The sequence below is a fragment of the Enoplosus armatus genome, chromosome 1 (assembly GCF_043641665.1).
Source record: "Enoplosus armatus isolate fEnoArm2 chromosome 1, fEnoArm2.hap1, whole genome shotgun sequence".
Lineage (NCBI taxonomy): Eukaryota > Metazoa > Chordata > Actinopteri > Centrarchiformes > Enoplosidae > Enoplosus > Enoplosus armatus.
Window position 1 is genome coordinate 16,483,999 of NC_092180.1, and position 14,514 is coordinate 16,498,512.

At 46.1% G+C, this 14,514-nt stretch overlaps 1 protein-coding gene across 1 annotated transcript in view; it reads right to left on the minus strand.

Annotated features, from left to right (window-relative positions):
* The window catches only part of gse1b (Gse1 coiled-coil protein b), a 160,911-nt gene that overhangs the window by 16,030 nt on the left and 130,367 nt on the right, over nucleotides 1–14,514 (minus strand). Inside the window, exon 3 of the mRNA XM_070903391.1 lies at nucleotides 7,410–7,607. Within this exon, the coding sequence (XP_070759492.1) occupies nucleotides 7,410–7,605 (196 nt within the window). The 5' untranslated portion in view covers nucleotides 7,606–7,607. The remainder of the gene's footprint in view (nucleotides 1–7,409; nucleotides 7,608–14,514) is intronic.

Consider the following 14,514-nt stretch of genomic DNA (forward strand, 5'->3'; position numbering starts at 1 on the left):
CTCCTTCACTAGGGAATAAAAAGGGTTGCAGCACTACAATGGCAACAAATAATATGTGTGCATGCTCACGCTCACACTCACACTCACGCTCACACACACACACACACACACAGAGGGCCAGATGGATGGCCCTAGGCCCCTATTATGAAGTGACAGTGATCAGGATGAGCAGCCCTGTGAGAGTCACACAGCCTTGACATGCAGGACACACACACACACACACACACACACACACACACACACACACACACACACACACACACACACACACACACACACACACACACACACACACACACACACACACACACACACACACACAGCTTGGGAGTGAACAGCCATAGTGAATGTATATACAGTCAGTGGCGCTTGCAGCCACACACAGGACTCCCCCCCTCCACCGCACACACTCACACAGCAGGTGGTAAAAAGCTGGCCCAATGAGCTTCTCTGCTGCGCTGTAGCTGTGCCACATTAACAAAGCCCTCAAGGGAAACCCTGTAGCGCAGGGTCACGGTCTGGTCACATGCCTTGCTTTCCACACATCTCGCTTTCTCTCTCTAGTTCCAAAGCTCTCATATGATATGCTCCCATTCACATACGTATATGACTGCGATTTCATCTTTCCAATGTTGCATCTTTGCCTCCCGTCATACAGGCTACACCCTCGATTCTGTCTTCCCTTCTTTTCTTTATTTTTACTTTGCTCTTATGATTTAACCTCTGTGTTTCCTCTCATTTCCTCTCTTCTTCTCCCAGCCTCTGCCTCTTCTCCTGACAGTACAGTGTGCTGTACGTCTCCTCTGCTCAGAGTGAGCGCAGCATTACACAGTCAAACTGGGTCACAACCCTCTCAATGGGACACACACTTGCTGCAACAAGGACAGCAGGAGATGTGTACTTATGTGTGTGTATGCGCAGGTAAGTGTGCTTTTGTGCATCAAATGTGCTTATATGCATAAAAAAAACAGCTGAAACCTCAAGCCAGTTTCAGGTCTACTTCCTCTCCAATTATCACTATCAGAACAAAAAACCACAGATCTCTATGAAACCGTCATTTCTTCCCTGCTTCAGTTTCCGTGGCAACATAACCTAACAGACAGACATGAGCCTATGGTAGGTGCGGTCAGGATATTGACTGATTTTAAACACCTCATTCTAACTAATACCACTAAATAATGGAAAGAATCAATAATGGCAGTGAGGTGAATCTGAAAATCTATGTGTGAGTGGTGGTGGGAGCGACAAGGGGAAGGTGGGAAGAAGAATAAGACGTGTGTGGAAAAGATGGTGATGATACATGTGAGGTGAGACATGAAAAATGATGGGGAGTGATTGGAGGGGGAAAAAAAGCAAGTGAGAGCGCAAAATAGGTGCGAGGTGAGGCGAGAGATGGAGCGGAGAGGAAAGCAGAGAGATAAGGGGTGCAGATGGGTAAGTGGGTGGCAGGGACGGGGTGGGGGATATTGAGGGGGTAGGCATATCTTGTCTGCACAATGGCAATTAGTGGCCTAATCCTCCCCCCCTCACCTCTGAGAGCTATTACTCTCCCGTGCAAGACTAGGCCAATCAATAGCAGCCCACTCAGCCTGGGGAATGGAGCTACACTTAATACTGCTCTAGTGTCACACCCTATTCACTCACCACACACAGACACACGCACTCACAACATGCATACGCAAGGATGGGGGAAAAATAGGGCTGGAGGGAGGGGAGAGGTGCAGAGTGTGTGTGTGTGTACTCCATCTATTTCTCTCACCCCCCTCTCTTCCCATCTCCTCCTCTTCCTCCTCCTTTTCCATGTAGAGGCAAAGCAGACAGGAGAAGAGGCAGGGCAGACTAAATAATTAAGAGAGCAGGAAGAGAAGCAGGTGAGGGGAAGAATGAAATGAAAGAGACAAGGGTCGTCTACCAGCGGCTTCATTCTCTTCTTGCAGCTTGCAGAATCTGTGTACACTTCTAGGCGTCTTTCCTCGGCATGTATACACACACACACACACACACACACACACAAAAACACAAACAGCTATTATTCCTCTATCAGTCCCTCCTCCTCCTCCTCTCTAACGACACCCCACGCAACCACCACCCGCCCACCAACTCTTCCTACACCCCGATTCATTTTCCTTCTGTTCTTCAAACACAGTGGCTGCCAACCAGACGTAGATCTGTCAGACTCAACGCACAATTTTCATAAACACATTTACACTTACAGCGGGTAAGGGCTCAGGGAAATGTCTGAGAGAGCGGTTACATGTTTGCATATGTGCATCTATGTATGTTTTCCATTATCTTCCTGTTAAGAATCACAGAACGTCATGTGTGTCCACAAGCCTCTTTCCTTCATCAAGCCTCCATCCCTCCTCCAAGATTTCCTCTTGTCCATTTTCAACCACTCTGCTCCAATTTCCATACCAATCCCTTTCCTCGTCCCTTCCTCACATCACCGTGCCATTTGATTTGAGAATGAGAAAAATCATTCTAGGCATTGGATTGGCACCAAGCTGGTGTCATTTCTGCCATATGCTCCTCCCCTTCCATCTATACAGAGAGACGATGGCCATACGTGCTGGCCCTGTAGGGAGCTAGAGGAGGAGGAGGAGAGAAGCACAGCCTTCGTCCCCAGAGTCTAAAATGGGCTCATCAGCTCTCAACCTGCACTTCATTAGCTGTACTGATTGTCACTTGCTTGGTGTGTAGGGGTGTGTGTGGTGTGGTGATGGGGTCGGCGCAGAGAGAGAGAGAGAGAGAGGGACAGAAGAGGTAGAGACAGAAGAAAAGAGCGAGGAAAAGAGAGAAAGAAAGAACGCGCTGTCTCAGTCCCAAGCTGTGTGTGATTAATGTGAAGCTCCTTTCTCTATCGCCTCCTCTATTACCAGTCCCACTCTCCCAGACTGCCTCCACACTTGACCGCTCAAGCTGAGCCACACATGCGCACACACACAAAAAGATACAACCAACAGCAGCAACAAACAAACAAACCAAGCTGTGGTCAGAGGCTGGGGCCAAGTGTCCCTGCATAGACGGCACCTTTTACTTCAGCCACTGACCCAATCAAAAAGCCAAAAAAAGTCATCACAGCTCTTCAACAGGCTCTTTCATTCAATAGGGGTGTCCAGCAGCTATAGCAGTGAATCCCACTGGATCACTAAGCCTTGATAGGAAGACAACACTACATAAAAATGTTCTTGTGTTGCCAAATGGCCCCTACCAATTCTCTGCCACCACCACCTCCACCACCACAGCCTCTGCCAAAACATCCAAGCATAGCCAGCCCCCAGCCCAGCCAGGCAGAAGGTGATCTCCTCCACCCCGCCAACACACCCACCCCACCACACCCCTCCTCCACCTGCCTCCCTCCCAGCATGCATTACAACAACATCAGCACTTAATTAAACAGTCCATTTCACACCTGGTGTGCATAGCAGTGCCCAGCCAACCCTGCATCCATATGCCACCCCACCACTAGCACTAGCGCAAGCCTCAACATGTGCACTCTAACACATCCACACACACACACACACACACAAACAAACATCCCCACACTTACAGACACACAATAACCACTGATGCACACAAACACCGCACACACCTGCTACTACAGTCTTGGCCACGCACTGACAACACAACACAAAGCCTGTAATCTGCATCACTGAGTGGGGGGAGGGGAGAAGCACACTGTGTGTGTTGCTGTGCCAGCGAGGGAAAGAAAGACAGTACAAGATGGCGGATGGAAATAAGAGGAGCAATCCTCTGTGCCTTCTGCTGACTGTACAAACTGTATATTATGCTTAAATGCTGCGTTGCTACTGAACAGAGTCATGAGAGGTGTAAGGTTGCTGTGAGAGAGAGATGGGGGGGGGGGGGGGGGGGCAAATGAGCTTGTTTGTGAGTGTTTCAGGGACAGTCACAGCCTGAAGGGTTTTGCCTTCAAGAAACACACACACAGACAGACACGTTGAGCAGAGCGAGGCTGTGTGAGCTCTAGGCAGGCTCCAGATGGAGAGGTCAGAGACACATTGCCCCGCTGTCCCAGCATGCTCTGGGCTCCCAGAAACAAGGAGAGCCTCCGGCCACACACACACGCACAAATGCATACATGTACACGTACAGATACTCACAATCTGACAAGCACCTCAGGTTTTCACAAATCTACTAATTACTTCCAATTCCTCTTTTTTCCAGCCAATTCATTCCATCTATCTTGTACCCCTTTATTCTCCCTCCCTTCATTCTCTCTCCAGGCAGCGTACTACAGTTGGTATGAACGCAGTCATGAAATTCTGGTGTGTGTGTGTGTGTGTGTGTGTGTGTGTGTGTGTGTGTGTGTGTGTGTGTGTGTGTGTGTGTTTAAGTGTGTGTAAGAAGAAACAGGATTAAACCCAGGTCTGCCTAATTAATCAGATATCAGCAGGCCTGCTTTTTGTGGCAGTGTGTTTTCTATGTCTGTGTGTGTTGTGTGTTTGGGCACACATGTGAGTGCTATCATGTGTGTGTGTGTGTGTGTGTGTGTGTGTGTGTGTGTGTGTGTGTGTGTGTGTGTGTGTGTGTGTGTGTGTTCATGCGAGTGTACATGGGGTGAGAGTGTGTCCTTTACGCTGCTCTGATACTCATTATCCATCACCTCCCCTCTTCAGCACAGCACTCAGTACACAGAGCTATTCATTATACTTGCGACAGGCAAGTGACGACGTATGCGTGTGTATGCGCATGGGTGTGTGGGTGTGTGTATAAACAGCAGCCGTGCTCAGGGTCTTAAATCAGTTCAGCAGCCGGTGGCAGTGATACTAGTACTCAAACCTAACTAATTCCTCTAGGCCTTTGGACACTGAGTCATGGCATCTCATATATACTGCACAACTCACCTCAAAGCATCAACCAGAAGAACAGCGAGCAAGGGAAAGAGACATTGAGTCAAAGTAGCTAATGAAAGGACAGCAGGCTGCAGCATGCTAAGAAATCATGAGGCTTACACAGTTGCAAAGACAACTGTTTGCATGTGTGTGGGTGTTTGGGTGTGTGTGTTGCCTATAAATACAGGCTCTGCAGACAGAGAGGTGACTGGAGCTCCAGGGACTACATGCCTCTCTGCCCACCCTGGAGCTGGTGATCCTAACACGGGCAGAGTTGCCTCTTCTGCCTGACGGCTGACTCACCCACACATCACTGCCTACACCAGCCACGCAGCACAGTCAGCAGGCCTCAAAAATAACAAAGGGGCTTTTTGGTGCTTTTAATAAAAAGGTGGTAGAGCTTAATCAGACCGGATCTGGTGTCTGTTTGTATGACAAAGACACAGCCAGACAGCTCTCTGCCTTGGTAGATTGTGAATTACAAATAGAACAGCGCACACTTACTCTCACCTTGCAACACAATGAAAAATAAAAAAGCAGAGGTATTAAAAAAACATGACAATCCTTGCATTCTCAAGCTGCAACTGACAAAATAAGGGGATAAGCAACAGAGATAAGAAGGAAAAATTCCAATAAAGAAGGTGACGTCACGATAAAATGAAAAAGGACTGAACTCTGGAAGTGGACTTTTGTTTTGGTGTGAGACAGAAAGGAATAGGGCTGGCGTGCAGGGTTGAGGGAGAGATGAAGGGGAGAAGGATTGAGAGGGAGGTGAGGAGAGGTCGGGGCTGAGTGCTCTTTCTCTCTGTGTGGGTAATAAATCATTTGCAGGGTACTGGGTCCCAGGCTGCAGTGGGCTGGGGAGCAAGGTGTCCAGGGACAGCCAGGAAGGAGGGAACCATCTGATTTAAGAGCCAGAGGAAGGGTGGACAGCTGGGGTAGCTGGGCCTCTCCAGAGCCAAAGGCATGGAGCCACACATACATATGCACACACACACATGCACAAATGTACACACCCTCCAATAAACTCCACAATGACAATCATGCTACTGAGGCTCTCCTGTGTAGATTCTGCTTTATATACTTGTTTGTATGTATGTGTAATCGAGAGACACTGGGCACAAGGGTTTGGAAAATACTTGCATGTTCATGTGTATTAGAGGACAGTTTTGCATTTACCAAACCTAAAAAATACAGGAAACAAAAGCAGACACCCGAAACCTGCAAACCACTCCCGGAGGACCAGATGCACAAAAAACATTTATACGTATTTTTGAACAAGCATGTTTCAGTCTTAAAGGGATAGTTCAGAATTTCTCACATGAGGTCGTACGAGTTAATAACCAGTAATTCAACCACCTGATGCTTATTTCATATTCATACAACCACAGCCCTGAGAGACGGGAATTCAGTGGCATGTTTCATGTGTGTAGACACTACTCATGTTTCAATAAACATATATTTTTTTTATGTAAAGTATGGAAGTTGTATGTTTCACATTAATCCATCTTCATTTCCAGACAGCACAAAACATGGCCAATACCAGCTAACATGAAAGAACAATTAAAACTTGCCCAACAGAAATAAATTCTTGAGGACCTCTCTCCATTTTTCTCCTGCAGATAGGTACTACGCTTTGCAACAGGCCTAGTTTATTCGCTCCAAACCAGTTGAGGGAAACACGCCTAATTTGCATTTCTTTTTCGCAAAAGTTCTCTTAAAATTCACTTGACAATTAATGGAAACATGACTACTGACCAGGATGAATGTATGAAGGGGAATTATAAACACCATCATACACATACTGACAAGCACATCCAAGCGTATGTGCACTCACACACAGTACATTAAGTGGGTCAGCTAGAGTGGCGCCTCTTCGTCCCAGCATCTCCAGCGACACCAACTAATTCAATCCTGTGTGGATATCCTCCCATTGCCATTAGCTGTTCTGCACTCAGCTACACAAACCAGCCAGGGAACAGAACACGGCACACACACACACCTATATGACCCCCCCCCCCAACCACACACACACACACACACACACACACAAATATACAACCACACACGTACAGGGTACATGAGGTACAGAACACCTAATCCATCAGGTTTACAGGTAAGGGTCAGGGGGTTGAATATAAAAACACATTTAGCTCTTATTATGGTTGGATACACAATAGGGTACTAGGATCATGGTTTGATATCATCACAATATTTTCAGCAAAAGACTTAGCAGTCAGACATTAGAGTAAAACACAGAGAGTATATAAAACCAAACTGCAGTACATTTTTTAATCTTTCAAGACATTTTCATACGATTAAAATAAATCTTAACACTTAACTGCAATGCCAAATGAGAGTGCACAGTAGAAGCCACAACAGAAAACGTACACGTTTGCACAACCTGTATACATACGTCTATAATTTCAAACTTGACAAGTAGTGCAAACAGAACTCTTCATTAATTACACTGCCAAAATGCTGCCATCCAGCAGACTTAAACTTGACACGAGTGTCACGAGTCAAATCCCTGCTGGACAGGCTGTGTGGCTTTACCTCGAGGTTCTTCTGCCTGTTTCGCCAGTTTACGGAGGGCTGCAGCGAATCCAGAGTGGGCAGACTGGGTAGCTGGGCTTCCATTGGCTACGATGGAGCCGTTGAGAGGCGACGGGGTGAGGGGGCTGACCGTCGCCGTGGTACGGGTCGCCGTCGAGATCATTCCTAACGATGGTGACTTTGGCTCATGGCTCATGCCTACAAATAGACAAATGGGAGGAAAAAGGGAGCAAATTAATAATCAATACTGCATTCAGATGAAAGAATCAACAAAAAACTTGAGTCACGAGGACTTGAGACAAATATATGAGAAATATATGAGGCGCATAGCTGTTTCCTTGGACACAGAGACAGTCAGGGCAGAGTGTGGTGCTGGTATCTGTTTGTGACAGCTGGGGCAGATGGGGATTGGTGGTGCGAGAGGCCGAGGGCCTTTGGTTGTATGGCATAGGGTCAGAGGTGAGAGGTTAGGAGGGCAGGTCACCCTTCCCTTGCTCAAAGAGCTCGAGTCTGGCTGTGAGTCTGCCAGAGGTCCATGGTCACAGAGTTTACGCAACACCTCTACTGAGCATGCTCCAACACTACCAGGGTGACATTATTTCTGGGTGGACGTATATTATAGTACTGTATGTGTTAACAAATTCAGTGTTAAACACATCCAGTGCCCTCCCTGTCAAAATGTAACAAATTTGCCACTCACACAACTATCACTTCAGAAAACATGTCCCATTCATACTGTGATTGATCCAATTAATGCTGCCAGGGAAGTGCTACTAAGACCCTTTTCTAATCAGGACGGAAGAGAATCATAACAAAACTGTAAGAGGAAATAAGCTGTGATGCTTCAAAAACAGCTGGAGTCAGCAGGATATTTCTGAATTTAGACAATGAGTTTTGAATGAATTTGGGAATACCTTGTGTCAAGGGTTCTCAGACTTACAAAACATAAAAAAAATATAAATAAACCGCATTAACTTTTAGTTCAACCCGAAAAAGAAGTGTTAATGTTACATTATACAGAGATGAAGTCTTTTTTTGTGTCATGTCTCTTTCTAGCCTCAGATTTATAAGAGCTCTGCGGTGCTTAGAGGGGGAGAGAGGGTGAGGAAGGTTGAGACGGCTGTCCCTTTCCTTCCTGTGTATGAGTGTGTGTGTTGAAAGGTGACACCGTGTTGACAGCACCTCAGTCAGTGGAATCCCTAAATGCCAGAATGGCGTGTGATAGCACTACAGTACATGCTCGGGCAAAACACACACACACACACACACACACACACTGACACAAGCATTAAGGGTGGCTCAGGGGACAGTGTAAGTTCAGACTAGCGTAGTTTGTGTGCTTTGATGCAACAGTTAATACCTCTGCCACACACACACTGTTCAGAATCTTCCTTAAATCAACATTCAATGTAAACTTCCAGCTAACACAAAATTTATCTAAAGACAAATACTGGAATAAAAGCTGCTTACTAACAGTATATCAATAGCACAATTAGATAAGTAGGAGTTATATCGGGGTTTACCCCAGAGGTTGAGACAGCTATAAAAAGATCATGTTCCCTCCTGAGAGGAGAGCAGAGGCACAGCATCCTATGTGTGTGTGTGTGTGTGTGTATGTGTGTGTGTGTTTGAGTGGCCGCACACAGCGGCAAGTCAGGCATCAGAGAGTGAATAACATTCCCAACACCTCTAGAGTTGTCCTGCCTGTAACCTCCCAGTTACCCAGTGCACTCCGAATGAACCCAGCACACAATTAATAATGGAATCCACAATGACTACTGTCTGAACAACACACACTGCGCCATTGAGAGACTGGCAAACAAGCAAAAACACACACCGACTGCCCAGTCCAGTAACATGAGTTTGTCAAGACACCAGAGTAATGCTCCTCCCTCCCTCTTTAGAGAAAGTCAGAAAAAGTCAGAGAGGGGAGTAAAAGAAATACACAAACTTGAAAAAACTAACACATACCATAGAGACAGAGCGCACTGTATTTAAAGCCTGTATCAACCACACACATAAAACCACAGTAAACAGACACACATGAGAGTGAAAGAAGAGACAGACAAGCAGATTGCTTGACAAATACACACAGAGGCACATTTCCGGAGGTCTGGTAGCGGTTCATGACCCCCCGCCCCCTTTCATAGATTAAAAGCGTGGCCGAAGCTCCTTACTGCACAAAAGAGTGGAGCCGCCTGGATCCCCCATGGCTGCATCTTCACGTTGAGCCCAGCCCAGCACACACCGGCAGCCACCGAGAGGACACACACCATCTTCCTGCTCCCCTCTCTCTCGCTCTCCGTCTATCTATCTCCTCTCGCCCGTCCACCCTCTCTCTCTCCCTCCCTGCCTGCCTGCCTTCCTGTCTCTCGCGCTGCCGCTCACAAAGACCGTTTAGAGCTTATCTAACAAAGCAACACACCACACACGCTGCCTATCTCTCCCCTCCTTATTCTATCTCTCTCTCTCTCTCTCTCTAAGTGAGAAAACAGAAATTCTTAACCTAGCAGCTGCTGCGATGTCACATGACCCCCCCCCCCTCCCTTCTCACACTCTCCCTCACTCCTCCTCCTCCTCCCCTCTCAACCTATAATTCCTCAGCCATTTGTAGATAACAGACACAGGCATGCATGCCCTGCCAAGTCGAGCTGCAGGAGGGGGAGGGGAGAGGAGCTGAGGAGGAGGAGGAGGATGAGGAGGAGGGGAGGGTGCTCAGCCGGTCACCACATCTGACCCCATTGCTGGAGGAACGACAGACAGTGCGTATGTATGTGTGCATGTATATAGATAGATGGCAGGGGGGTAGGTTAAGTATGCGAGGCACCCTTCCCTTCTTGAGACAGACAGAAAAAGAAATAAAGAAGGAAAGAGAAAGACAGAAGACGTGTCCTGGCCTGTGTCAAGCCCTACAGCATACGAGGGAAAACCTTTTGTGTTAGAATATCTGCCTTAATTCAATTCAACTTGCTTTATTAACATAATTGTTCTGTAGCATCTGAAAATGCTTACCAAGAAAAATTGAAAGAAACTGAACTACATCCTCAAACAAAAAAGTAATGAAATCCATTCATTCTAAATCAACCTTTACCATTTCACACAAACAAGGAAGTCATACCAAAAATGTGGACGTGTAATCAAACCTCACAGTACACACACACACACACACACACACACACACACACACACACACACACACACACACACACACACACACAGACTAAATGCAGACAAACACACTGCAATTACAAGGGGTTGTTATTATCAGGGTGGAGGAGACTAATGCGTAATAGTGGTCGGGGGTGGAGGACTCAGGAAAAGAGTAAAAGCGTGGGTTTGACTTCCCCTCTGTCTGTCCTGCTGTCATTGCAGGGGTGTGAATGAGTCGTTTCTTTAGTCATTTCCTCCTTCCGTCACTCGCTAATTTTCTCACAACAGCGAGGGCGAGAGAGATTATCTTTGGGGTAAAGCTACACGGCAGCCAGCATTGAGCCAAAGGCCACCTCTCGACAAAGCTCCTTTCTGTTCCTCAGGCCACGGTCTGACTCCCCTGAGAAAACACAGGGCCACTACACTCTCCTCTGTCTTTGTCTCTTCTCATCCATCCCTTTCCTGTCTAGCATCGCAAAGATCACTCTGCTGGTTTTGGAGAAGAGTGTCTCTTTGCTGCCTGCATATGTGTTTTCTGACTGAAGAAGCTGGTATGAAGCAACCACAGCATCAGTCCATATGATGGCAGGGTTGTGGCTGAGGAGGTTGCAGGTGCTAATACAGCTTCCCCAGAAATGAACTTCCCTGGTTTGAGTCTGGATTTGTTGCATGTCACCCCCCATCTCTCTCCATTGTCTCATAGAGGCAAACATTCCCAAAAAGGTACAAAAGGAGAGGTAGAGCTTTATAAGAGATCAGCGAGACCCTAAGAGCTGAAAGCTCCTATAGAAGGAGAGGGATTTCCATTTCGCCCCTGTATTAAGAATAGCATGGTTACTGCAACACTTACGAGTTCAAGACACTGAAAATTAAAACAGGCACAATAGGAGTTAAGTGGAAATCAATGACAGCATTGTTATGTGGGTGTACATGGTCTAATAAGAGAGTTTCTTACTCTCTGTTTCCACTGTTTCTTTTTAAAGAAAAAAACAAAAGCCATGCAAGTCAATGCTTTCTTTTTACAGTAAGTAATGATGAATAGCATGATCTAAGCAACCCAGGATGAGTAATGTCTCATGAATGTCCAGATAAGTAAGCCTGCCTCCGCCTCTTAACATCACTCAGTTACAACACACTTGCTCAGTATTTTAGGCCGTCTCTGGTGCCACGTTCTTCAAATATCCAGCAGATGGCATTGTCTCCCATTTAATCAGAGGGAATCCTCTGTAAATGAAATGATAGGACGGAATATGTCACAGCCCTTTAATCCAGTGACTCACAAAAGAGAAATAGATTTTTAAATGACATCACTGTGGATTATTATGAAAAAGACAAAGGCTGCATCCACTAGCAAAGTTTAGGACCTTAATGGAAAGGTCTTAGGAGAGATGAATGAATTAGATCTCTTGGCACTGTAGCAAAAGTTTAACATTTTTGCAGACAACCCCAAGGGTTAAAGGAGTCTGTTACACACCAAGCTTCCTGGTGCAATTAACCCTTTGAATGCCGTTACGCCCTAAGGGAAAACAAAACAAAGCCCTGGGGGAAAAAAAGGAATGTAGATTACAACAAACCACACACAAACATGATCCCGCCCATACACACACACACACACACACGGAGCAGATTGACTGCTAAATGGCATACAGTAAACACAGAGTTTTAACACCCCGCTGGGAGTAAAGCCGATCACTAACTCCCATAGTCAAACAAACACACTGACACACACACAGTTCCACCCTTTTGCTGGTTGGAATGCAGATTTCTCTCTGTCTCTCTCTCTCTGTCTGTCTCTCTCCCTCTCTCTGTCTGTCTCTCACACACACACACACACACACACACACACACACACACACACACACACACACACACACACACACACACACACAAACATAAAGTAAATCCTCTTGGCTCCTGTATGCCCCGGCCAGTGGGGAGATAATACAGTGGCGGCTCTAGCGAGTGGTTAATCTTTAACCAGGAAGGGATTTGCCTATCAGCTCGTTAAAACTAGCAGGGCAGTGCTGCTGGCTCATCTATCTGATCCAGCCACCAACCTGGCTTGGCCAAGTCCAACGCAGCATGGACTGGAACTGTACTGCCTCCAACTAACTGTGTATCCATGATTTACTTCACTGGGGCAGCAGATGCCTCTTTTTTCAGTGGCATGGTATGGCACACTTTAGCCATGTCACAATATTGTGGTCCTGCTGACGAACACAGCCAAACTCATCAGTGTCTTCCCTCAAATGAGCAATAAAGATGTCATGTAATAAACAGGTTGGCTCAACATGTGTGGTCAGACAGGCGACTAAAGCACTTCTAAAAGCATGTCTAAAAGTCTTGCTGTGCTCAGCTTTGAATACTTTTGTAGCACCGGTGTAACATAGCCTCTGTGGTATGGTGTTTTGTTCCACTCCTACATTCCTGTGGTTACTTTCCTCTGACAAATAGCACCCTCGCTGTTTCCTGATAATCTCTTCATTGCTGTACTATCAGAGCTGTATTTGCTAATACTAAACAAACATTTACTGCAGCTTCACATTAAACCGCTTTCTCTAGCAACCTAGTAGAAGGCTTTTATTGTGAAGTAGCCACAGGAAGTTAAGCCCGATTTGGTATTACGATTAGCAAATGACTGATAACTGACACTGGTCTACATTGTGGGATATTTAGTGCTTTTTTGTCAGCAGACCAGTTTTAAATACTGCAGGGATGAAAGTGAAAAGTGAAAATCTGCATGCAAGTTTACTGCAGAGTTTGTGTAAACCAGCAAGCCTCCAACATATCATCAAGATAAGCAACACCGTTTCTTGTCGTAGATAAGTGTAAATCCCCTCACTGCTCAGATCATGATTACAGCACAGGTATTCAAAAACAGAGGCATCACTCAGTGGGAAAGCATACTTCAACCAGAGGACACAGACTCAACCATCCTCCCTGCTGAAATGACATAGTGTAAAAGTAGCTCAGCCACTGATACAGGAGGGATTTAGAGTCGGCTTGATGAGTACATGTCATCATGAATGGTTGACTGACTTGCTAGCTGGCTGAAGGTATGCTGACAGGATGAAAAGGATGGGCGGAGGGTGAAGGAAACTTCTGACTAAAGACAGATAGAAATGAAATAAAAATGAAGGTGCCTAAAATATCAGTGATGCAGTAACGGGGATGAAAGCAACCTTGCAAAACAGGATGTAATATGGGCATAATAGCCACAATAACAGCCACATTGTCGAGTGCTTCAACCTAAAGTTAGCTTAAGAAATGACAGCAGGAAACACAACTCTGTGGCTGACAAAATCAACACTTTAAGTGATATATATATATATATTTATAACTAGCACTCATATACGGTACCTGTAAGCAGCTTCTGAAGTTGTGATAAAAGAACAAACATGAAGACACTGCAAAAAACGAAGTGAAGGTAGTTCACGTTGGTTTAACAAGAGGGCAGGAACTCAACCTCAAGAGCAGCAAATGCTCATACACAAGAATACCAGGGCTTCATCATAAACTGTACAAATAGATGTATGTCATGATCTCTGTCTTGAACACACATAAACCTGCACATGCACACACACACAGTATCCAGGAGCACAGCAGGATAAACCTGCTCTGGTAGTTCCAGGTTTGTTTGACTTCTGAGATGAGATGTCAGAGCAATCTACCCTCAGGCACTATAGAACGGATGTGTGAGTGTGTGTGTGTGTGTGTGTTTGCACATGCATGCACCTGCGAGCGCATGTGTGCGCGTGCATGCGTGCCATCTCTTTTACTCCATACCAAAGAGACAACCCTAATATCAGAGAAATCCTGAAACAGCAGCATAGTGGCTGCAGAGCAGCAGAATCAAAGGCGACAATTCCACTGGAGAATGAGAGAGAAAAGAAGAAAGGAGGGGAAAAGAAAAGGGAGACAAAGAGAGACAAGGGAGGGAGGGAGGGTGGGGGGG